The 27,498-nt window shown below is 33.6% G+C and overlaps 1 protein-coding gene across 2 annotated transcripts in view; it reads right to left on the reverse strand.

Moving 5' to 3' along the window:
• Positions 1 to 1,411: 1,411 nt before the first annotated feature.
• The window catches only part of LOC123674228 (mucin-5AC), a 103,844-nt gene continuing 77,757 nt past the window's right edge, over positions 1,412 to 27,498 (reverse strand). The window contains exons 14-22 of one of the 2 annotated variants that reach the window (XM_045609156.1): positions 26,119 to 26,263; positions 25,144 to 25,383; positions 24,922 to 25,068; positions 24,795 to 24,869; positions 24,664 to 24,714; positions 24,199 to 24,604; positions 5,908 to 6,070; positions 2,929 to 3,159; positions 1,412 to 2,590 (exon numbers count right to left, since the gene is read on the reverse strand). In XM_045609156.1, the coding sequence (XP_045465112.1) occupies positions 2,208 to 2,590; positions 2,929 to 3,159; positions 5,908 to 6,070; positions 24,199 to 24,604; positions 24,664 to 24,714; positions 24,795 to 24,869; positions 24,922 to 25,068; positions 25,144 to 25,383; positions 26,119 to 26,263 (1,841 nt within the window). In that variant the 3' untranslated portion in view covers positions 1,412 to 2,207. Of the gene's footprint in view, positions 2,591 to 2,928; positions 3,160 to 5,907; positions 6,071 to 20,273; positions 24,605 to 24,663; positions 24,715 to 24,794; positions 24,870 to 24,921; positions 25,069 to 25,143; positions 25,384 to 26,118; positions 26,264 to 27,498 lie in introns of those variants that run through there. The other variant, XM_045609155.1, reaches the window with a different exon arrangement.

The raw sequence follows: 27,498 nt of genomic DNA on the forward strand, positions 1-27,498 counted from the left end.
CTTGTAAAAATTTTAATTTTACGGAATCAGAAGTGTTGCATTGGATTTGATGAAGGGCTATGTATTCAACCGCTCCCAGCATGTTTATTTCAACGAGAGTACCTAAGATGTGGGATTCATAGAGTTTGGTGTCCCCCAGGGGTCGATACTGGGAGCTGTTCTGTTCTTAGTCTATGTTTACGATTTATCGACCAATGTATCGGCTGATGTTCAGGTAATTTTCGCAGATAATAATAGCTTTCTACGAGAAGGTAGAAACCCAAATAACATCCATAACTTAATAAAGAAAACTCTTGAGCAGGAAAAACTATGGTTCGACAATAATAAACTAAAAATGAATGATGAAAAAACTCAACCCTTGTGATTTGAGACAAACTCTAGACAAAGAACTAACCTGAAGCTGATTTGTGTGACTTTGGAACGAGATTTTTATATTTGTGATGTTGAGGAAATGGAAAGAAAAATCTCTCGAACGATTTTCATTGTAAGAAGAATCAAACAACTTGTCGGTAGGAATCTGCGAGGATTACATATTGCAGCTACTTCTACAGTGTTATTTCTCATGGTATCAGGTTCTGGAGTAAGAGTGCTCATTATAATGATATCATGATATAATGATTATCAAACAGAAGCAGGCCATTGGAGCTTTGTATGGAGCTGGATATCGTGAAAGTTGCAGTGGTCTTATATTGTCAGGGAGTCAATACTTACCTTGCCTTCACATCTATTGTTAGACTGTGTTCTCTTTGTGAAGGATAATATATGTAGATAAATTTCAAATAATAAATTCCACAATTTTTTTTTCACCCGGAATGCGGTCTTGCCCTACAGCATCTCATCAGAGTGAAAGCCTCCCAGCTTATCATTACCCACAGTCATAAAAATATTCGACAATCTACCTTCAGAGTTTCAAAATATGAAAAGATCAGCACTCAAAACCAAACTTGAAGAATTAGGTACTGCAGAAAAAGCTTACTACAGCATAGACGAATATATTCAGGAGATGTGATAATTTGTCATATTGTTAAAAACTATTTCATGTGAAAATATTAATTCTCATTGTATCCTTTGTATTATTTTATCTTGTTTAAGTAATCATTTGACACCCCATTTTAACATTTCGATGGGATAAAGCAATCCCCAATTGTATTTTCTTTGGTGGATAAATAAATAAATTTTCCGTCGTTTATGTAAGTCGATTTACACAAAATAATCTGAATTATAATTGATGATCTTGCCATCATTCATAAAATTATAATGTAATCAGTATTCACCACTCGAATAACGAAGAATGTTCATGGAATCTCATTTCATGCTCAGAGCTTACATTCTTTTACATACGCATTATTCAGACCTATATCATATTGCTATATTAAATGCTCGCTTTGTGATATATGAATAGAAAAACACATTTTTATGTAAATCTAGTTTTATTCATAGCATATTCGTCAAAAATTTCATTGAAAATTAAATCATTTCTCTGAAACATATTTTCATCCAATAAGAAGTATCGAATGGCACTAACCAGAGGGTGGCATAGTACAGGTATAATTATATAATAAATAAAATACATAATATTGAATAATCAACTTTTTTCTTCAAATCATAATATAAACTGCCCTGGTCCTTCAAAATAGTTTTTCAGTAACTCGTTTTCAGATTCACAGAGAACGAATACTAGTCATGCTTAATATTGAATAATTGCACAGTTTTCACGATATTTCTTCACATTTTGGTAATCAGGTATTTATCTTCTCATGATAAACAGATCTGGTAAAAATGTATCGCACAATGTATTTGACTTGGAACGAGAGATATTTCCACTAATAGTCTAATAAAAATTATAATAAATATACATAGTAAGACTCTCTTTCAAACGCTGGTATTGGATTACTGAAGAGGGTGGTAATCATTGTACTGGTTTAGTCGACTTATATTTTTGTCATATTTTGGATTGTTTTTCTGACTCAATTAAATTTTATGTACATTTAAATTCAAGATCAGTCCCTACTTAAACTCAAACTTATTCTCTTTGCCAAAATAAATAATGTTATTTTTGAAAATTAGAGCGATTCATATTAATATAACTTCAATACTCGTGAGATATGAATCCTAAACATGAGTATAATTTGAACCTAATTTTGTTCTTGTTCTCATTTGGATTAACGTACACTTAACTTCAATAGAACTCAAGAATAAAAAGATCTTCATTCGTCGCAACCTAATTCAGCTGACCAATTGCACATACCTCCAATAGGATCGAAACTGAGATTCTTAGGACAAGTATATTCCCAACCTAATACTCTGCCGTGATCCATTTTTGCGCAGGATATAAATTTCCTACAGGAAGCTGGATGAGGAAAATTGCCTTGATCCAAACACTCAACCACACCATTCGAGTGTAGTATCACTTTTGTGTGTTTCGGTAGTTGATCCAGGTAGCTTCCAATCTCCTCATACTGGGGAAAACCTTCAGAAATCTTCAGGGGTTCCTTCTTAGGAGCTTGTGGTCGACGTATAGAGAATCTATTCGTTGAGGTAAGTAAGATAGGCAACGTGGAAGAAATGTATCTTGTCCTTGGACTTGTGACTAGAAAAAAATTGAAATATTTTGAACATTGATACGAATGTTGTAGAATTAATATTCCTTCAAATGTCTGTCATGTTCATATAAGCATTCACAACTGTTAATACGTTGACCAAATGTTTGCAATACTTTGAATCAACAAATTTTTTCGTACATATTTGAATCATTTCGAGTTGCAAATGAAATTTTATGCACTTATTTGATAGAGGTTATCAAGAATCGGATATCAACGAAAAAAAAATTGAAATTTTTTTATCATACAGTATATATCATAGAAGTAACAATGAGTTAGAGTAGTGCCAATTTATATTTGCTATTTTGATATACAAATATCAACTCACCTCTGTGAAATATTGTTGAAGGTGTGGTATTTGGTGAACTTATTTGATGTGGCCTCACACTGGAAGGCAATGGTGCCTTTTCTAGTAGAGAGAACGCAATATGGCCAAGTTCAGTTTTCTCATTTTCCAAAAATTGTTGATTTGTTGACTGTTGAGTCTGATCCATCATGGTTGTTATTCTTGGACTGAGTGAAGTATATTGGGAGTATGATGGAGGCGATGTAGTTGATACTAAAATATTGGTTAATTGACCATAATGAATAAAACATCATGAAGCTCATGTATGGATGAGTTTTCACGAAATTTTTGTGCAATATGTCATCTACATGAAATTTTTGTGGAAAAGTTATTCCGAGAGGAATTAACTCATATTATTCATTTTACTTGTATACTGGATACAATTTTGTAGGTGTAACTTTTTTCTGTCATCTATCATTCATCTTACTTGCTGAACATTATTTTTATATTGAATTTTAAACAAGAAAGCAGTGACGTGAAATCAGGAGCTTCTGAGACCTCATCTCTTCATGTTTGTTATGTGTTCCCCACGTAAAGATAAATTCAAGTCAGTGGCTTTCCTCTTTGTTTTTTCGATAGTTTGTTTTAATTAACTATGGTTCTGATGTTAACTATCTACACAAAATTTTACTTCGGAATACTATTTTATATAAACGAAATTTTTATTTTGAATAATCCTCAGAATCTCTACTCCTTAGTTATTGGGGTTACAGATATATTGAGTAATTTCTAATTCAATATTTTCCTTGAATATTATTTGATAATAAATAAGAAAATATTGGGAATATTGGACTCAATTTTATTCTATTGTTTAATTTGTAACAACGCCGACGTTTCGAAACAGTTCATTTCTTTTTCAAGGCTAAAAAATAAATAAATATATAAGGCATACAATATGACATAACATGATAACACATTACCTAGTTACGACAAACAATATTGTACGTTTATTAAAATCATTAAGACAATCTTGGGGTTGAGTTGAATAGCTTGCTAGACTTCGCCCTTGATGTCATGATTGCCAGGCATATTATAATCCTGCTTCTCTGAATAAAGACGTTATTTATTTTTCTATTTTTTATTTATTTATCTTCAAGGAATCGAAATTCTTTTACACCACAGATAATCAACATCAACATCCATTAAGTTATATTATATATTATTATATTATTTGATAATAATAATTTTCAGATCTCTACAATCGGAAACCGACGCCTTCCTCCTTATTTCAAATAACATCCCCGGTACCTTATTGCAGCATTAGATAACTTTTTTGATGACAATTTCAGCAATACCTTGGGTAAAAACTAAACAGTTCATGAGTTAATGTGATTTTTATGAAAAAATGGTGGCGACGGGAATTGACATTTTTCAGAATATTTCTGCAGAAAAACTTTCTTTCGGAAAACCATTTTTCATTTTCTATTCTGCACATGGTGTTTATCAGAAGATCTTATCTTGGACAACTCAATTTCATCAAATCTGAAGATTTTCAAATTGGAACCTATATGTTTTATTATTTCAGTCAATCGTTCGTATAAAAAGAGGAGGGGGGTTACTTAAGCAAACCCTATGCCTAAAATTTATACTTTAAGTGTTATCGAGGATGAACCGCAATTTCTGTGTGGTGTAGTTTGTGACCGAAAACACACAGAAAAAATCAAAATTCGATATTTCGATAACTGAAGTTTACATTTCATGAATTATACTCAAATTTTTCGTTGGAATTGTTGAAAAATCCATAAACCTATAAAATTTCATTATTGTTAATTCAACAGTTCTTGAAATGTCAAATTCAGTTATCGAAACATCGAATTTAAGTTTTATTTTGTGTTTTTCGGAAGTCATAGACTACTCCACACAGTTTGTAATTTCGGTTTTTCCTCATTTAAAGTTCTTCTCCGATAACTCTTCAAGTATTCATTTTAAGTAAAGGGTTTGCTTAAGTAACCTCCCGTCATTTTAAACGTAGGAATCTTCAGTGATTAATTTGAGTTGTCCAAGTTCATGATCTTTTGATAAACACTCTGTACATTTTTGGTCCAAACCGCAAACAGTCTTTTAATACGATGTATTTGCAGAATCGAAAATTAAAAAGGTTTTTTCGAAAGGAAGTTTTTCTGCAGAAATATTCTCAAAAATGTGAATCCCCGTCGCCACCATTTTTTCATAAGAATCCCATTAACTCATGAACCGTGAAGTTTTTACCCAAGGTATGGCATATTGTTGAAATTTTCATTAAAAAAGCTCTCTAATGATGCAATAATATACTGGGTGAGCCATTTGAAATAAGGATGTAGTAGTTTGTTTCCGATATAACCGGAAGTTGTAGAGGTCTGAAAATATTTTAGGGGGAAAGTTCATTGTCTAAAACACCAACATGCAATTTTTTAGCACTAAAATATGATTAGTTTTCCATAAACGTCTAACAGGACATCGCAGTGAATCATCCAGTATGTCATAAGGCAAAAATTTTTCTCTCGGTGTCATCTACGCTACTATACAGGTATGTTTGCCCATTTTCTAATTAAACACCCTATACATATAACACAAATCGTCAGTTTTTTTGTATTCGAAGATTAATCTTTTTTTGGAATCGGATTTCAGCAATGAACAATTTTAAGATTGTAAATTAGTTATTCTCAATATTCTTATTTTTCCCACTGATCTTCGTATGGTGGTTTTCATAAAAGTTTGTCGTTGTAATTTACCACCATTTTACAAATTTACCACCATTTCTGTATTCAATTTCAGTTACTATATGACATTCCCATAAATTTCACACTACAATCAACGAATTGATCAATCAAAGTTTTATGAAACCCGTCGTCAGTTCGATAAAATTTAACAGAATGAATCTCCCAAACCCGAATCGATATTTAAAATCAAAGTTTCAAACATTCAAGATAAAATGTTTTCATAATCAACCGTAAAGGTAGGGTCTCCTATTAATTACCTCACCTCGACTTTCTATCTTCGTGAAGTGTGGATAAGTCCTACGGTTGGTCTTCGGTCTGCTAGTTGTGCTGAAGGAGTTGTTGGAGAATGTAGCTCGTGCTGTATTCGGTTTCTGCGTTGATTTTGGTCTAGTTCTTATCCGGAATCGTGCTGCTGGTCTCGTGCTCTGGAAGGTAGAAAAATCATAGATTCCAGTTTTATGAAATATGGTTCAGTTGTGATTTTTAAGTTTTTTATTTGTGATTAAGAAGGTAATAAAGTTGAAGAATTCTAGTCTTTTATTCTACTCCTAAACTTTCGAAATAATCAGATATTTGATAATAATTGTTTTTGAATGATTAATGAATGTTATACCTATCTGTATTCGTTTACTGAAGGCATTTAATAAAATATCGAAGATGAAGTGTTCGTACAATCACAAATAATTTAAATATACCGATTTGAAGAAATAATTTGTGTTTGATACTTCGAGGCTTCAGCTCATAAGGGTGTTTTATATCATATATTCATATCTAGAAAATTGACAGTAAAATCATTAGGGTAATTATTTTCTGAATTAATTCTGCAGAAAATCATATTTCTGTTCTTATGATTCGTTTTGAAATTATCTTTATCAGCCTTTATTTTCACAATCATTCATGTTCATGTTATGGTTTTTCGACGTTTTCATCTAAGATTATAAGGGTATCAATACCATTCAATATATAAGGATGTATTTTCTTTGCAATGTGAACTTTTTTTTATTTCATTGACAGATGTCGTTAGTTGTTTTATTTTATACAGGGTAAGTCGAAAATGTGTGCCGAGCTTGCTGTGAGTAATAATACATTGAAAAATAAGTAAATTTTGATGAATAAACTTATGGCCCAAAATGCATATTAAGGGAGATATCCTTCCAAAGTTGATAAAATTTCTCTGCATAACATTTAAAAGATTACACCAGATTGAAATTTCATGCATAAATGTATGTTGTTGAAAATATTTTTTTATTACACTACTACATTTCTGATATTGTTACAAAGGATGTTTAAAGAGGGCGAGTCATGATTTTTTTGGAACATCTTTTATGGTTATCGATGAATCTCGCGATGAATGAATCTGCTGACATCATGTGCCCATAAAAATTCAAATATCTCGAAAACGGTCCATATTTTTGTATTTGGATAGGAGCACTTTGTTCATGTAATTTTTTTCACTCCATCGAATGCTTCTATTTTTTCACCACAACGAATAAAACGAAAGAAGTTTTCTCAAAAAAAAATTGTTTCGCCCTTCAAAAACACCTTTCATGACAACATCTGAAATTTGGAAGTGTAATAAAAAAATTTATGCACGAAATTTCGGTCTGTTGACATTCACCGTTTAGAAGTTATGCGGAGAATTTTTTTTCAATTTTATCAACTCAGGAAGGTTAATGCTCCCTAATTATGCAGAATATTCCTTGTATTCATGCAAATCAATTATGAAATTAATATTCTCATAAAATCTATCAGTTATGCCTAGTGTTATGAAGAACTTCAGAAAGTTCAATACAACGCAATTGCCTTTCATTGATTGTAGCTTAGGAGGGATGCATTTTCGAGAATGATCTCATAAAATATCTATAATTATTTTTGATATTTTCCTAAGATTTTGGGTTACAATTATGAAACAATTATACCTATAGCTAGTTTGAGTTTGAAAAATTTGGCTTGCTCTATGCTTTTACTTTTTCTATCTCGACCTCAATATTAAATGTATCTAATTAATTTTAACTCTGAGTATAATAATTTATACATCAAATTACTTGAAAATAATTTGAATTTTTCAACTCGTTGGAAATTGATCTTTTCATCCATCAGCATAACAATATTGCATCGATAGTTGCTGAAATATATAATAATTGGTATAATTTTAAGAAAATTATTGAAATATTCCCAAAAGTGAAAATAACGTACCTTGGATACTTATTCAAGTGAACAATGCATTTGGTCAACCATAACTGACCTCTTCTTTAATTTCGTATTTTCATCATAAAATTTCGAATATTTTTCGGTGAAAATAATTTCATGCTAATTAATACTTATGCCATAAAATTATGAAGGAATGTAAATCCGTTCCATTTAAAAGTCAAATATAATTTGTAAGTGCGGAATTCGTCAGTGTTCCTAAATTTCTAATCAGGGCATATTTTTCTGACGAGCACATCAAGAGCGTTTATATAATGTATAGGTAGCCATCTATCGAAATCTAAGATGTGATGGGAGCTTCATTTAGAATTAAAGGAGGTAGGTGTTACTATTTTCAATAAGAGATTAAGACTGCATTCTGGGATGAATAGAAGATGAGATCATAATGCTGTCATCATGCATATAAATTTCTTCAGGCAATGAAACTATTAGAATTCTGATTTTTTTACAGATGGATTGTTCAACACAAAACAGAAATAAAAAATACGGACATATACAATTATGTTGAATAAAATCATCATTCAATGCCATACTGTTGATATACCTACATATACATACACAATGATTCACTTCGAATCACGAATACTTTTTCTGCAGAAATATTAAAAAAAAAATTTACTGCTTGTTGCAACCATTTTTTCATAAAAATCAACTCATGAAGCTCTGGGTTTATACCCAAGGTATGGCATACTGCTGAAATTATCATCAAATAAGCTCTATATATAACCGGAAGTTGTACAGGTCTGAAATTATTTTAGTGAGAAAGATCATGGTCTAAAACCCCGGTATGCAATTTTTCAGCACAAAATCATGCTTAGTTTTCCATAAACATCTTATAGGACATATAATACTGTATAATAACCCCTAAAATCCAACCTTCTATGAATCATAATGTAGGTCAAATTCCAATATCAATGTCAGTGGCGATATCTCCACAAGGTAGACACTTTGAATTCATTCTTGAATTAGCAATATCTAGTTATTATGTCGTTATTGATTATGTATAAACAACTTTCATTATTAATAACTACGCATATGTCGGTATAAGCAGATTCAGACATATCCATTGGCAGTACTAGATTTTGCATTATTGTTATTCACGGAATAACTTTCTTCCAGTCAATTTGTGCTCAAAAATTTTGGGCTCGGTTTTAGGGTAGTTTTGATTACTTCGTTTCTTATGTTTTTGGAGTGAAGAATTCGAATCTGAGGTTTGCCACCAAAATTTTGTGAGAGAACATGGAAAAAAGGTGAAAATTTTTATATTTTGGCGTATTTTTGCATATAACGAAAATATCAATTTTTCGGGAATGACCTATACAAAAATGAAGTATATAAAATCTCCTACGAATTTTTTTGTCTGTTTTGGCTCAAAAATTGACGTATTTTATCTGTCTCTGCAAAAACTCACTTTTTGGTGTATTGACTACACTAGTGTGGATCTCGCGTTGATGTACAAGTTGGTTATTCTGTGAATAACTTTCACCAATGGCCGGTAAATAATTTCTGATGTATTTAAAATTTAATCATAAGCCGTTACAGGAGCATAGCCGGGTGAGGGAGGTACATTTAAGGAGTAACTTTGATGAAGATTATTTTCATCCTTATGGGGAAGCGAAAGTTCTGCTCGAAGAAAATGGCTGTGAACTGCAAGAATCATCGGAAGGCATTTGAACTGCTCGTATATTCGTACATAGTATAAAATAGTCATCCTATTTTTGGAACACAAATTGAACCAATTGATTGAAAAGTTCACGAAAATCCAAAAAATTGTGTGTTATCTTTAAATTTTGCGGCCACTTTTTACGGGAGTTGTTAAGGCATAACTTGTGGAAGTGTGGAAGGCAGCTCTGTCCGTCATCTCTTCTACTTCAAAATCTGCTTTGAAATACTTAGACAAGTACCATAAAAAGTTCATCCGAATATTTACATATTGCAGCAAATATATGTTTTTTCTGCTGCTCCAAAGAGGGCTTTCTCAAGTGTAGGGAGACTAAAAACTTCACAACGAGTGAGAACATACTGAACAGATTCGCTCTCATGAATATTCGTCTTTTCATTATGGAATAGATATTACTGCCGATGAGGTATTGAATATATTAAAGAAGAACAGAAGAATTATTATATAATTTGGAAATAATAGATAAATATTATTAATTATTAAATAATAATTATTCTATAATATGGAAATAATAAATAGCTATGGGCAGTGTAAGCAACTTTAACATACTAGCTGATATCGAATCCAAACCAATACATTTACTATTTTTTAAGCATTCCATGGCATTTAAGTAACAACAAACATCTTAGAGGTTGTCCAAATATAAAACTGTTTGGACCCGTAATACTCCGTGAGAATTTTCTCATTTATAGATCTAGAATGAAGACCCAAAGCTGCAACGATTTCGATGGTATCAGACGTGCAGAGTGATCTGTTTATTGTCAGAAGTGGGATGTTTTGAACTAGATTTTCTAGTAGTGGTCACAGGTGACAGTGCTGTTAACTTAAAATCACTCACGCCAGCCCTGATAATTACAGTTATCGGGTTTTGAGGGATTGTTCGAAAGGAAATTTGGTCGATCTTTATGATATATGGTACATCATCAGATGATTCTAGATTTTATCATTTCATGGAGATGTCACTATTCGCTGTAGATGATTGTTATCAAATGAGAAAAAATCAAATGAACAATCGATCTCCTTAGTGAATAACACTCCAAATACGTTAAGATAGCCAGGAATTCATCAACCTATTCTTGTGGTGTAGAAATATGACATTGAATCACCTGTATGAAGTTTATAGAGAACGGAAAAGAGTATACAGGAGACTTTTGACAAATTCTAAATTTATGTCATATTTCTACACCACAAGAATAGGTTGATGAATTCCTGGCTAGCTTAACGTATTTGGAGTGTTATTCACTAAGGAGTATGATTCTTCAGTTGATTTTTTTCTCATTTGATAACAATCATCTACAGCGAATAGTAACATCTCCATGAAATGATAAAATCTAGAATCATCTGATGATGTACCATATATCATAGAAAAATCGCTTGTAGCTATAATATTATTGAGGTTAATCAAATTTCCTTTCGAACAATCCCTCAAAACCCGATAACTGTAATTATCAGGGCTGGCGCGAGTAATTTTGGCGCCTGAAGCAAAGAATTGTTCGGCACCCCTACGGGCAGAGCATCAATAACAACATGACCTACAGACAAAAAACAGCATCTGCTTCAATGGACTTTCTTTATCCGATGAAGAATCTTGCAATCATGCATAAAAGCATATTAAATTCCACTGAAACATTGTTCTTCTGAAAACATTTGGCATTTAACAGTTACTAGTTTGGAATTCAAAATCTTAGGAATGGCCATATGTTGAATGAAAAAATTCGGGTTCAAAATAATTCGAAAGTGAAGGTAGTGTTTTTATGAATCAAGGATGAAAGGGCGACCAGCAAACTTGGTCTAATTGCTGTCCCTCAAATAGAGGTGCCTGTTTCACCCCTTACTCCGGCCCTGATAATTACTAGAATCGACGTTAGTTAATCGATGTTGGAAATTCAAGTCATGTTATTTACACTAGTATAAACTCTAGTAGGTTGAGAAGAAGTTACTTTTATATTAAAACACGTCATTATATCCTCAAGTGAATGTTTTTTTGTGTGACATCTCAAATTCAACTAGTCTACCTTTAAATCGCCACACACAAAGACGAACTTAGCATTGAAAAACCTACGTTCCAAAATTATATGCAAATAGTTCATCCAAGAAGACAAGTTACCAGGAGATCTATACAAAGGATACATATTATATTCACTTCATTAAACCTGATTCTGACAGTACAGCATCGCAGTTGATTTCAGAACAAATAGTTGACAATTGTAAATTTTCCAAATATTAACCCTTTGCAAAAATCAACGAACCACCATGAACCCACGGCAGCAATGAATGAATGAAATATATTCGATGCTTTCACTGGTACGCCAATGTTCCACTACACACAGGCAATATCTGGGGATTCCTCATTACCTCCAGTACATTCAGTTTTTATCCGATACCTTGAATATTGATATGAAAAATTCTTAACGATGATTGACGAAAGGCAATAGGTCCATTTATTTTTTTTTCGACAGTTTGTAGATACTCCGGTGAAGTTACGATGGGATTCTCATTTTGAGGTAAGACTACCACACCATCTTCACAATGCAATGAATTGATTTATGAGCATACTTTTGAATACACAGGACTTTTTCCTTTCAATTTTCGATTCAAATAGAGAATGATAAAATAAAATTCAATAGATCATACAAAAAACGCAAGCTTAATTGCCAAAAATGCAATTCTGAGAATAATCGGAACTTTTAAAATCCTAGCGGTGAATAATTTTGTATTCAACATAATCATACTGTTTTCAATGTCACAGGTAACGTGGTGAACTGCCAGATGCCGGCAGTAATGTTCAACGAAGCTAGAAATTAAATTCGCATTATCAGTCACATTTGAAATCGAAAGTGAAAAGAATTATTCATGGTAGTTAAAGAATTTCATCTTTATCATTTCTCTCTTATTTCATTCCTTCAGCATAGTAAAAATAAAACTTTATTCGCAATAATAATAATACACTAATTTTCACGAATGAAAGTGATGGAAACGAGATGGTGATATATTTTTAATTGTGCTATAACGCTAATAGCTTTTCTTCAGAGATGTTTTTACACCACACAACCATTAACGTTATTATGGGTAATCGGCTTAATATCTGAATAAAGTGATTATAAAATATTAAATTCTCCGGTGAAAGTTTCCAGTAGCATTGCAGATCTTTGATTGTCATTATTGTGATCGAATATTTTGAAAGTTGTAGGTTAAGTGTTGCGTGTTATACATCACTCAAACAATTACATTTCCATTCCAACTCTTCTTTATACATAGATGTATTGTTCTTCCTTTCTTACATAATATTCCATATCATTCTTTTACATTGAATTGTCTATGCTAATGACTGGGTTCAGCGGAAAGAGCAGTTGCAGATTCTTGAGTGATCAGAGGGCAGTTTTCTGGATGGTTAGAAAATATCTACCAGCTAATTTGACGATTTTCAAAACTTTTGCATAGTGAGCGTAATTCGAAGTCGCTCAGAAAAATAGCTGTCGGCTGACTAAACATGCTGATCATACGCTCACTGATTATATTCGTTCAGAGAAAATTCTTCCTACTGTTTTACAACTGTAATATCCCCTGAACACAACCAACCTATATCGAAGCAACACAATAACATTCAGATTTTATTTCAGATTGGAAAATGATTATTTATAACAATTAGGTATTCTTTATTCTAAATACTTTCGAAATTTTTTGAATATGTGAACCTGAGCCCTGACTCAGTTTGAGATATTCAAGAAGTTTTGCGATATAAGATATTCTCGTTCAAATCTTAGTGCTTTTTACTATATCCAGTATTGCATACATATAGGATCCCATTGTTCCCTGTAAATTATTGACGTATGATCACCAGAATGCTAGGAGATCTATTAGTTCCTTGAAGCGTCGAGGGCATGAAAGTTCCGATCGATTTACAGCGGAACCAATTTTTATTACACCTATATCCTGAGGAGATATTTTGTTTGTTATTTAAATTGTCGAAGGCATGTCGATTCTGATGTGGAGATATTTATTAAGAGTTGAGAACACTCTTAAACGAGTACGATGTGTGCCACATGTTACATATGCGTCTCGTGTTAGACGATCAAGAATACCCCATGGCCATAGTGAAACCCACCTAAATTTCTGGAAACCACGAAGTATTCCGTAGCCAGAACTTTTATTTCACAAGGGGTGGTACTTAGTACTTCCCGGAATACCGGAAAAATGCTAAGGGTTTTGCCTAGATGGAGAGGGAGAAATTAGATAACCATGGTAGAATGAGATGAGAAGGCACTTATCAGGCAGTTATCGGTCAGTCAACAGTCAAGAGTTATCGGTCAGTCAACAGTCGAGAGTTGAGACGTTAAAGAAGAAGTGACGGGTCGCAAACTAAATTTAGACAAGTCGCGAATTGAATACAAGACCAGACGACCGAATAAAGAGTTAGACGCAGACGTCAGTACTCAGTAGACGTGATATTCGACTGTTTTGCCAAATTAACAATCGAAGAGTGAAGACGAAATTCAGTACCGTATTGAGATATTAGAATTAAGACGGGAATATCTTTTCAATTCTGTGTTCTGTAATATTGTAAGACTTTGTAACTATAGATATGTATAGAATTCAAGAGTGTTCAATATCTACAACCCCAAGTAGAGTCAACTAGAAGATGACTATTGGTCAGGTTATCGAATCATACTCCTTGGCTTTCTATAAACCAAGCCTACGTTTTGGGGGCTCAACCGGGATAGAAGAAGATTTTTGATGATGCAACCAGGAGAGTAAGGGAATTTGTTGCCATTTGTCAGAACTTTCGACGAAGACGAGAATATTCTATTGGGAAAAGGAGATTCACAAAGGAAAGTTGAAGAATTGAACGAAGAGGATCAACCGAAGAGACGAGGAGAGGACCATCTAGGAAAAGTGTGTGTGGAGTTATGTTATTGAGATATTATAATTATGACTGGAAAATATTTTCAATAATATGTACTATCATATTCTAAGATTTTGTTAAGAGATGTGTTTATAATTAAAACTTGTTCATTATGTACAACCCAAGCAAAGTCAAACAGAAGCCGACGATTAGCCATGTTATCGAATCTTACCCCTAGGCGATCGATTAACCAAGCCTACATTCATTCGGTTTTTTCTAAAATATTGTTGTATGAGCAAAAAATAATAATCAATAACAAATAAAGAATAATCTTGCTTATGACAATTCTGAATGTTATGCATTTGAATAATTTCAGTTCATAATTCAGTACTCAAATAATATAAAAAAAGATGAAAAATACGAGTAGAATTACATATCACCTATTTGAGAACTTTCAGGGTTAGGTATTCAGGAAATTATTTTCGTTCTACAACAAGTGATTTTTGTCAGAATATGAAATATAAATGAACTCTTATCCCAGAAATGAGAGTCTTGGCTATTAAAATATATACAAAATATAACTGATTCTCCCATACCACGAAAATGTTAAGTTTTTAAGTGTTCTCAGAAAAGCTCAAGGTTTACAGGAGTGTTGTCAACAAATTAGGGCACACATTACGACTTGTGAAGCACAAAATATTGAAATTAGTGCTTTTTACTTTCCGCTTACTTTACAATTACACAGAAGGAACTTTCAAGAAGTTAAGAAAAGAGCGCAGCCGTTTTAATATATACTAATCAAGCTCTAATTTGAGGAACCATTTTTGTTGCATCACTGATGATAATATCGATTTCTCTTGCTTAAATTTTCTATTTCATTTTATTCCAATCGTCAGGCTAAAACATTACAGTTTGAGGATTAGTATATTATTAATTAATCGATGCTTTCGAAATATAAGTGGATGAACCATAAAACATCAAGCATCAAGAGATTATCTGAGCTATCAGTGGTTATACTCCCTGACACATTAAACCTTTCAAGCAGGTCCCATCACGTTTTTCACATATTCCCAAAAGTATTCAGTTGATTAATAGTTTTTAAATATTATACAAGTGCTAAAGTAGCGCATTTATCGATCTTGAAAAAGGTTTTATATAACATTTCAAAAGGAAATAAGAAAAGTTGTTCTCAACAAAATGTATCCTGAAATATTAAAATATTCAATTTTTATGAATTCTTCACAAAATATAATTCTTATCATCTGATTATCTTATGAACCGACTGTTATATTCGTTGAATAAGTGATGAAGTTACTTGCCTTGACGATGAAAATCCATTCATCAAGGTAATTTATTAATGTATCTTGTTTAACATAAAAACCTTAAAAGAAATTTCAATTTTTCCTTTTTCTCTGAATGAAATGTACAAAGAATGTTTTTCCTGAACAAATCTAGGAAACGCTGCGAATTCAATGTAATAAAATTAATATTGAAATTAAAGTCAAAATTGGATATGAGCAGCTGAATAACGTGATACTATTTGAACTTTCGTAGGATATGAAGGTGGTCATCGTTGTTGTCCTGAAGACTGTTCTGTAAATACTTTGGTAGGATTCGTGGGTTTGTTTTGCCGTGGTACTATCTCGAATCTGCTGCAATATGAAGAATCTCTCACAAAACACATTGGTAAAATATAGGACAAGTAAAATGATATTGTGCCTAGTTATAAGAAATTCAGAAATGAAAATTGTTCCAGAACAGAGAAGAGAATAGCAAAGCATGGGCGAGGGGCAGCTGGCTGCCCCTTCCCTGGAAGCAGAAAAATGAATCATTATCAAATTTTATTGCTGGAATTTACTATATTCAATAAAAAAAAAAAACACTCACAATTTTGAAAATTATAACATAAGGATAATTTATCGTTATTTTATCGTCAATATTTTCTATGGAAAAACAGAAAAAAAAGCAATAGGATACTTATCGTTCACCTCGCCACGATCTACACTGATCTAGAGCCACTAGCGACTGGAAGAAGAATCTATAATCTATTTCAGCCAGTATATGCAATTTTACTTGAACTCTTGATGTTTGCTAAGTATTTCTTTCAACATAAAATTATTATCTCATTTTTTATACGTTTTCAGAACGCTGAGACTGACTAAATGGACCTAAGAAACTGGTACCGAAAAGGTGAGTTAAGTAATTTCTCAATTTTTTCAGGAAATACAATTCTTTGTTTCTCCAAACTGACAATAGATGTATAAAACATGCGTATATGTTTATATCTCTTATTACGCTTGAGGTAAAAACGGGTTAGACCATCATAAATGTCAATTTCTATCGTTTTCAGGCAGAAAATTTTCCAAAATGAAATGGTATCAAGATGACAGCTGTGGAGGTGGAAGCAGTGATGGTGATGAAGATGGAACGAAACTGACCGAACCATCGGATTCTGTGTCTATTATGGAACAACAAGGGTCTAGTAATTATTCACCTCTACACGTAGCTGTTCCTGGGACATCTGAAACGATTGAAGAATTCGATGGCTACCATAAAATTGACATGGGTCGTTTTGTTTGCCATGTTTGCCATTATAAAAAAAAAGGATTTGCTCACAAATCTCCAGGTTCTACCATCGAGTTACGATTTTATTTCTGGTGCAAGTGAGTTCCACCGCCGCTGGTTAAATCAATATACTCCTTAGTTGGTCTGCTCAAGTCGTTTGAAATGTGTTTTATGTATGCACTTTGTTGTTTTTCCTCCTAGAATTGTTACAATTTTTTGGGGCGACTCATGGTAAGTTCATTCATGAAGTTCGAAGACACTTGAAGATTGTAGAAAATATATCGGCACAACCACAAAACTTCAACAACTGTTGTAATAGCGTTCCTTGAAAATGTTCCAGAAAATGAAGTGTTGCAGAGTGATCACCAGAAGATCATTGAAGGAGACGAACAAATATTGTCATCAATTATTTTTCCTTGTATCATATTTTGTGAAACTAATGATTTGCCCCTCAGAAGAGAAGCAAGGGGATGAGGGGGTTTTCTCTGATCTATTAAATTTGAGAATTGACTGTAGTGATGTGAAGTCAAAGTATTACTTGGATAGATGTCAGAAAAATGCAGTGTACACTTAACTAAAATGAGATTATGACATTATGGAGTGAACTTGTCAAAGAAAGAATTATTGAAGATCGTAAAAAAGCAGAAGCATACTATGTAATAGCTGATGAAACAGCAGATATCGCTGAAAAATAGATTTTATCGGATTGCATTTTTATGATGAGAATCAAGAAAAAACCAGAGAGGAATTTGTAAGCTATGTTAATCTGAAATCTCGAGATCTCTAGCACAATTCAGAGTTTTTCAGTTGATCAGAATCTTTCAACCATCATTTGACCGATGACTAGAAAAAATATAATACAGGCCATTTTGAAAAAACGTACAATCTTCATTTAGCTCGAACCACAAATTAAATCTTGTGTGGAAATAGGAATCTTAATTGAAACAGTTAAGGTTGCAATGTACTTCTTTCGTGAGTCACCAATCCGCAGGGCTTCGGCTCTTAATTCATGAAGGCTCTAGAGAGAGAAACTCAAGATCATTAGAGAGTTTTCAAACTACTTCCATGAAATCGTCGATGGACTAGAACATCTTCAGATAGAAAATATATTGTTGTTATCTTGCCAATGAGGTATTTCATCAAAATCCACAACAAGTAGTACTAGACCAAACTGGGAAGTTCGATGGTGCTGTCTCACAACGACCAATCAAGGAAGCATGCATCCTCTCAACCTCGTTAGTCAACAACGACTTCAACATCATCCACCCTTTGAAGAAGCACCAGCTCCTGAATCTCCCAAACAGAACCAAACTATACTGGAACACTGCAAATGCAGGGAACCAACGTTTTAAGTTTTACCTGCAGAATAATTTTTGAAGAAACCATATTCGACAATATGATTCCAACATTCGAAATGATTAACAAAACTAAAATCATTTCGAAAATCCAATTGAATTCTACCCATAATATTGAGTTTTAACTGAGGTTTTTGAAAACCAACTTTAATCCTCCGGAAAGCATAAAAATTTCCAGAGTAGCCCATGTACTCACATCCGACAACGCAAATCGTTCACCAGTCTACCTATTAGTATAGTATTAGTAGTATAACCTAGTGTTATATTGTTCGGTCTTACAATTCTTAGAATCACCTTCGTGATAAAAAACAGAACAAGAATATCCAAGTTGTTTTATTCTTATGGGGGGAATTTTTCTAAGATCCTCTTCGTGCAGAGCAGTTGACACAGCTATCTTAGTTCGTGGGAAGTGATGAAATGGATACTCTTCAGAATCCGAGGGTACATGTGAAATAGACACATCTTTTACATAGTTTACATGGTTTTTGAGTGTCTTTTAGATCTTAGTAGTACTCCGTTCTACTCTATTAAATCATTTGTTCATAAGGATTGTGCTTTGTAGTAAAAAGAATAAAATTCTTTTCAAAAACAGACTGGATCGCATATCATAATTATATATTTACATGAATCCAGAATTTCAATTCTACCGAATTCATTTTTACTGATTAATTTTATTTAAATCTTTCCGAACTTTGTATTGTTCTGAGCGATCAACCGTGGTTCGAGATTCTAACCCACCCTGAAAATTCCATATTTATAAGTTTTCATTTCAAGAGTTATCGTGTTTTTGGACGGCTGAATGGACGGACATGATACAATTTGACTACCTCATCATCAGTGTGCCTAATCTTATTGATTGAGATCTTTCCTGGCTCGAAATTCATCTTTACGCCAGAGTCAAGATGAATTCTTCTTCGTTCTTCTATAAGAATGACCCTCAGCTTCTGAGAGGTCACACTGAAGCTAACCATAGTCGGAATAAAATAGATTAAACATATCTGGCGCCAATCTCATTTGACATTTCCCATTTAAATTTTTGACATCAACTTTACTTACTCTAGATTTTCACTAAGATGATGGTATTGTCATGGATCAAATTATATTTATGTTATTTTAGCGACGCATCTGTAATTGTATGATCATTCATTACACTTTATTGCGATAAAGTAATATACTAATCTGTACAGATACATGTTGAATTCTCGAAAATTTTATATAAGGTGAGTACTATCTATTAGTTCAACTTCAGTTGACATAAATTTAAATGAAAAGAATATCACTTTGAATCCCATACCGAAGAAGAAAACATCATGCAAATATATGGTAGTAGAAGAAGAGAGATATACGTTAATATACTGGAGCTTATAGGAAGTAATATACGAGTCATATATCTTTACGCATACAGGTTATAAAATTTCGTTTAGTTGAAAGTCAATTGAAAATATATTGATGTAAGTTATTACTTCCGCAATGATGTTTTCTACTCCGGTAAGAGAATTTTTCTAACCATACCTACCCTTTTTCTGTAGCTAAAATCTTCCAGCATTAGTGACGCAGGACTCCAATAAAATATTAATGATTTAAGATAACCAATGATGTATGAATTTTCATTCGAAATAATCAGAAAGTTTTTGCAGAGAAATAAAATTGATCACTTACTTGCATTTTTTTTGTCATTATCGAACTGCTCAATTGAAACATTGTAAGGAATACACATTTCATTACTCAGAAATATTTATTTTCATAAAACTTCTGAATTCAAACCATAGTATTTCTTTCAACAAAATTTCTAACTTTGAAAAATTTGATAATGAAAACTAATGAAAGTTGAATATAATTGAATGAAAATGAATGGATGATACAATTATTCAGGCGAATTTTTTATTTTACTTAACCTGTATACGAATGATGATGACTCTAAGATGTTAATTCATGAGCACACATAGTAGAATGAAAGGTGAAAAAAGGCTCCAATATTCAACATAATGTTTATATTTATAAACATGAACAGTACAGAAGAGACCCACTGGCCACCTACATTAATACAAACAAAATAGGTTATGGCACACAATCAAACAGAAAAAACAGTGCGTTATGTTACAAGTGCTACTATATACAACAAAAATTCGCTGTGAACCACACACATTAAACATACTTAAATAGAAAAACTGCATATATACATGAGTACCTACAAGGAATTTAACTAATTTATACTAAAATACTCTTAAATTGTTCATACACCTAATTGAGAAATACTTATTATCATTGTACACCGGTATCTGTAGACGGACGGAATGGTGTCATGCCAATTTTTTCATTCAATTTACTTATTCCTATGATAGGGGTGTCAGCGATACTGCGTGCCATGGCAACTTGAATAGGTGCTATTCTAATAATTTGGTCAAGATTTTTCGGAGTAACTTCGACTACTTTGGCTTTCATAGTCATTTCTTCGTCATTTGGAAGAATTTTGACCACTTGGGGCGTATCAGCCGGTGTGCCCCCCTCATCTAAACTTCTTCCGTCAGCAGGTTTTATAATTCTAATATTCACAAAACGAGAATACTCAGTGTCCAACAGTTCATTTTCTGCTATGGTTGTTGCACTAGTGTTTTCTTGATTTGTTTTATCCTTTTCTGTGGTTGAGAACAAAGCTTCTAATGCTATTGTGGATACTTCAGGCGATAAAGCGGGTTTGGGTGTTATGACTTTTATATGCGAAATACCATCAATTATTTCTGGGCGTACAACATCATTTGTGACTCCATTAATAGGAATGTTAACGTTGAAATTAAATTTTCTATCTTTTCGGTGTTCTGCCAAGACTTCATCTTTCCTCTCTTGTTCAATGATATCATGAACGGCGGCTAATCTTTGACTTGTTTGGTCTAATGGAAAGTCAGCAATTTTTGTTCCATTCCTATCTACCACTTTGATTGATGTTATTCTATTAATAGCTCCAATTTTGTCGAATATGCTCTTGGCTTCAACGTCACCTGAACTTTGATCGCCGTTTCCATTTTTAATATGCACCTCTATAATTCTATTGATTTCAACTATAGGCTCTATCCTACCTCCTGCATTTATATGAGTCTCATTTTTTGTTATCAACTTTGTTTCGTTCTCACCCACTTCTGGTTCTGCGAACACATGATACAAGGTCGTGTAATGTTCAGTAGTCGACTCCTCTTTAACCTCATTAGAGGTATGAATGGGAATGTTCATTTTACGCTTTTTGGAAAATAGAGATTTGTTCCTTAGCTTTTGTTTTTCTGCAGAATCCAAGTTCAATTGTTGTGAATTTTCACTAGTTGTTGAGTAGCTCTCTGTTGGTGCGAATTTATTGAACAATTTTTGGTTTTCAGTGGTAGTTCCAAATGAATTGCCTTCTTCACTTTCCCCCTTTATTTCTATTGGAGGAGTTTCAGCTTTATTATTTAAGATATATTGCTGTTCTTCGGATATTTTTACAGTAGTTTCAATATCATCTTTATTAGATGAAGGAGTAGTTGTTGAAAATCTGCCATATTTGGAGAAAGGATACCTTCTTCTAGGTTTCTCTGATGAACTGTTCTGGGAAGAGGAAGATTCAGTTGTGCTTCTCTGTCTAAAAGACGGCTTCTTTCTTGTGAAGAATTTTGGTGTTTTTTCAGATGCTTTCACATCCTTCGATGGCTTGGTGGTTGTTGTTGTTGTTATTCTTCTTATTGGGTAGGTTGGCCTAAGTCTGGCTGTGCGCAGTGTACTTCTTCGTATATATTCCGTAGTTGTTGTTGTAGATGTTGTTTCAGGGTTGCTATAAGTTGTTGAATCATTTTCCTCAGGGACATTTGTACCATCGTCTTCTGTGGAAGAGCTCTGAGTTGAAATAATTTCCTCACCATATGTTGTACTTTCCGGTAGGATAATGTTTGAATCAGATAATGTACTTAATTCTGGCAGAGTTGTAATGTCCACAGAAGAAATAGTGACCGGAGATATTGTTTCACTTATGTTAAATGACGTTTCATTAGTTCTTCCCAAATTTTTATCGAATTCAGTTGTTGATTCAAAAGGCGCATAAGGAGTTGAAGTAGTTTCAGATATATAATCTTCTGTTCCAATTGTTTCCATTTCGTTAGATTCATTTTGAGACAAAGTGGAAGTCTCCTCTATCGGTACAATTGAAGATGGTTCATATTCAGAGGCATTTTGAATCGTTGGCGAAATGGAAGTCGTGAAGTAGAATGTTTTGTACCCTTCAATCTTGGGTTTTTGTTCATTTTCTTTGAAACTATTCGTAGTGGTGGGCGCAGTAGATCTCACTATATCAAAATATCTTAGTTTTCCTCTTTGTGTCGTTGTTTCAGTATCTTCTTCAATGTCTTCTGTAGGCACTAAATCCTCCTTTGCTGTTGTGAATTTACGCTTAAAACTTGGAGTTTTCGCAATTCTGCCACTGTCTCTATTGAAGTTTACACGTTTCCTCTCGAAAAATTGTGGAGCTTGATTTTTCAATTCGATTGTTCCTGGATTATTGATCAGTAATGTATCAGATAGATTATTTTTGATTGAAATTGATTTCGATCCAGGCCTCAAACGACGAATAATTTTTCTGCCTCTAGTGGATTCATTAGTCTTAGCTTCTCGGTAACCATCAGTTTTCAGGTTTGGTGACAACTCTTCAACTGAATTTTTTTCCGTTGGTCTTAGGCGACGAATTATTTTTCTAGTTCTAGTGGAACTAGATTCTGTAGTAGTTGAAATAGTTGTTTCATCGTTATATTTTGTTCCATATCGCGTTTTATCGTACACTACGTCAGCTTTTTTAAATTTCCTAAAACCGATATCGTAAATCGCATTATCGGTATTGATATTACTATTCTCGCGAATGTTTGTGGCGGACAATTTTATATTTTCCTCTTCTTCAGTAGTCTCATCTGAAATGTTGGCTTCATTCGAATCACTGTCAACGACTAAGATGTTTGACCCCGATGTGAGTCTGTCTGTAGTGGTAACGACTTCCAAATTCAGTGAAGCATATGATAGTGGCTTACCTCGTTTAGTAACAGTAGCTGAAGTTGTTGATAACGAAGGTGTTCGAAGACGCTTCAGCACTTTTCTAGTCCTTTTAGAAGGTCGCTGGACAATTTCCGTAGAAGAACTAATTTCATTCTGATCTTGTTTGGATAGTTGTATTTCATCTGAACTTGATTTGATTTGGTCAGTCAAATCATTATTCAATTCAGTTGTGCTCGTTATAACCGGTGATAGTCTGGTTCTTCCGAAAAATCTTGTTCTTGTTGATAATTTCTTCTCTGAGGATTCAGATGATGAAAAATCTTCTAAGCTTGATTGTGAATTCAGATTATTATTTTCGTCATGCCTCTCATTTGGCGATTTTCTTGTTACGCTTGGAGGAATTTCAGTGGTAGTTTTAACAATTGCTACTTTCTTTCTCTGAAATGTTCTCCTACCGACTGTTGAAATTTCTTTTTCAGGGGACTCAGTTGTGGTTGAACGCAATCTTGAACGTCTATATTCACCTTCTTTATTGCCCCTTTGGATGACGATATCGGCTGCAGTTAAAGATGAAAGGTCATCTAAACTCAGTGGACGATATTTTCTTTGTATTTCATCTTGTTCTTTGTCACTCAATGTTTTCTGTGTTGAGCTCGTGAACGTCGGTCTTATTCTCTGTCGGAATATTGGTTTGGAAGAAGTCGTTGTATCTTCGTTTTTTACTGCTTCTGGTCTAGACGTTCTACTTCTCGATCTTGAAATAATATTTGCGTTATTTAAGTCTTCACTGCTGTTTTCCGATTCGACACCATTATCGCTGACACCTTCACCATTATTCTCTATATTTTTATTGACAGATGGTCTTATTCGGAAACGAGGTCTTACAGATGTTTCACTCACCTTAGTTGGATTTGTTGTTGAGCGGAATATTGTACGAACAGGTTTGTGTGTAGTAGAAATTGAGGATTTTTGCTCAACTGAAAAAGGTCGAGGTTCGTATAGTACCGGAGATTTTGTTACTTGTATCTTTATTTCTTCTGTGGTGGTTGCAATTGAAGAAGATGTAGTGCTTGATGAAAAGGTTGCTTCTTCAGCTGTTTCTGTTGTTGGTGTTGATATGGCATCTGTCGACTTAGAAGAAATAGTGCTAGGAATTTCTGACGATTCAGTTTGAACATCATTCGAAATTGAAGATGGCTGATTGGTTGACGACGACTCGAGGGATGGTATGAATTGTGTTGTGGAGCGCAGAGTTGTTGAGCTGATTTGTGGTGTGGAGGTTGCCGAACGGTTCAACGTTTGGTATCTGTAATCGTTATGTCAAAATCACATACTAATTTGGCAAATAATTATCGTAATGTTTACCTTAGCGCCGGTATGGGCTTCTCAGTGACTGGAGAATCCGAATTTTGATCCCTATGGAAATATTAGAATTGAATTTAAATTAAGGATTCAGTCCTAATTCAAAACTCATCAAGAATCTTCTAAATATTCACCTGTCATCTGTAAATTCCTCCTTCTCATCTTCTTTCGGAGAACCATCCGTAGTCGATCTTCTGATAGACACATACCTGAAAAGAGCACATTTAATATTTATATTTTTCATTAACACTTCAAACTCACTGGGTAGTAGATGACTGTTCAGTTGTTGGTCTCTGTCTGCGTATGTTAACATATTGGGGTGTAGTATGTACAGTGACCTCCCTTCTATTGCTATCTTCGGTTTCTTTGTCATCTTCACCTAATATCTTATTTCTATCCAATGTCCTCCTGAAAACAATGAATGTTTGAGGCATGTTATATATTTTTTTTCTTGCATTTGTAACACATATATCACATTATTACCGATTTTCCTGGCTCAGTCCTTCTTTACTCCTTCGGATTGTGGTATATCTTGGAGATGCTGATTCCTGTTCTTTTTCTTCAGCTTGAACCTCATCTCTGTCCTCAGATGAAGCTGGCCTTTTCCTTGATATGGTGGTATATTGAGGCTTCCTTTCGATTTTTCTTGTATTTTCATCGTTAGTATCTTTTTCAATTCCTGCATTCTGTGGCCCTCTACTGTTTCGATTTATGGTGGAATACCTGTGATAGCAATTGAATTAAGATGATGTTATTATTGATAGATAGGTTTCATATGAGAACCATTAATATAAGATATCGTCACCAATGTGATTCTTGAACGAGAAGTGCGTGCCAATTCCATGACAAATTTTTGTTCAGTGATGCTACGGTAGAGTCCAAAACTGCTTTTTTCCGAAAAATTACGAATGATGCATTTGAAAATATTGTAGCCAAAATTCATTACTTTTCGATGTACATTGTGGGATAGATGAGTGAAATGGCCTTAGAAGATATGTCAGTAATATTACCTAACTGCGAATAGCGAATTTTATCTTGTTTTGATAAATCAGTTTTCTGAAACTAAAATGCCAGCAATTTGGCCACCACGCTCCTCCATGTTATCTTTGGACTTTTAATTGTGATTTGAAATCACGAGTTTATGCAATCCTGAGATTATCAAATCATCAAAGACCGAAATTAGATATTGCATGACATCGAATTTGTCTGCTCAACTAATCTCTTTCAATTCAAAAATGTGTCAGCATCAACAATTTTTGCTGCAAAATTTAGAATGAGTTGAAGTTTTTACCCCTGCAATCCTGCATAATAATCTTTCATCGAACACTATAAGTAAGGCATTTGATTAACATTTGCTGACTCCTTGATTTAATTTCTCTGAATTGTTCCGTACACAAGGTATTCAATAAAAACAACATTCTTTCCTCAAATTCGAAGAGCGGTAACTTGCTAACTTACTTATTTGTTCCTGATGAGATCTTGTTAGTTCTACTTGTGAGGAATTTCTCAACTATAGATTTTGTTCTGGTTGATGGTGTCGTAGCTCCTTCTCCTACTTCATCATGGCCAAAATTCAGTTGCTTTTCTAATTCCTCAATTCCACCTGAAAAATTAAAAGAATATAAAGGCTGTTCAAATATTCGCATGACATAAAAATGATACATAACTGATACGTTTAAAATTCTATACGAGAGTCTTACAAATCGCGATATTTAATGTTATCTCTGGTGTTCTTCAAGGTTTCCACTTGGGACCATTGCTTTTAATAAATGATAATAATGTCTTCCTCCTCATTTCAAGACTAATGTCTTATTATTTTTCATTCGTTCAGCCTCCTGAGATGTCGATGTCAAACTCTCAAACCATCTTTTTAGTGGCCGGCCGGGTGGGCGCCTTGAATGTCTACTTTGCCCATCGACCATCGCCATTCTCTCCGCATGATCCCTCCAGTGAGGTCAGTGTCAGCGTCTTGATCGTACAACCCAAACGATGTCTTGAATATTTAGCTCTTTCCGTATTGCAGAACTCCTTATTTGGTCGCGTAGTGTTTTCTCTTTATCACGCGTAGAATTTTCATCTTTGTAGTTCTAAGCAGACTCTTTGTTCTAGAGGTCTCCAATGCGTATGTTAATATGGGTCTCACTGCGGTTTTGTAGATACGGGTTTAGCTTTCCGCTGTCATATATTCATTCTTCCATATTACATCTCTCAAGCATCCAGATATTCTTGGTGCTTTATTTGCCCGAATCTGTACTTCTTGGTATATCTAGGTTTTTGCAACTGAATACTTCCACTCCTCAGGTTTGTCTCTGACGGCTAGTTTGCAAATAATGTCTCTTTCGACATTTGTCATATTCTACGTATGTCCTAAGATGTCTAAACACCTGGTGTATGGACTGATTTTATGTTGTTTTGTCCATTTTGAGAATATTAGTTAAGCTTCGTTAAGTCAACTGTAGGTAGCGCTATCAACAAATTAAGATTTTTGTTATTTATTATTTATGAGTTTTGTGCCATTTTGTATCTTTAATAATAGTTATGACCTGTGTGAGCAATTCTTGAAATTGAAACTAATAAACACCAATAAACTCTCTCTCTCTTTCTATTTCAAATATTTCAATTCATTCTAATAGACGTTTTGTGTTTTGATTCACGATTTTGCACGATCATATTGTACTCGGTTACACATCGTTTTTGATTGGCCAGGATCGGATTTTAATTAATGTATCCTTTCAAAATCGAAGGAAAAAAGATCGAAATGACATGTATGTAGGATCCAGTTATTGTTCCCAGTAAATAATTGAGATGGTCAACCGGATGCTTGGAGACCTATTATTT

This window comes from Harmonia axyridis, chromosome 2 (genome assembly GCF_914767665.1).
Source record: "Harmonia axyridis chromosome 2, icHarAxyr1.1, whole genome shotgun sequence".
Lineage (NCBI taxonomy): Eukaryota > Metazoa > Arthropoda > Insecta > Coleoptera > Coccinellidae > Harmonia > Harmonia axyridis.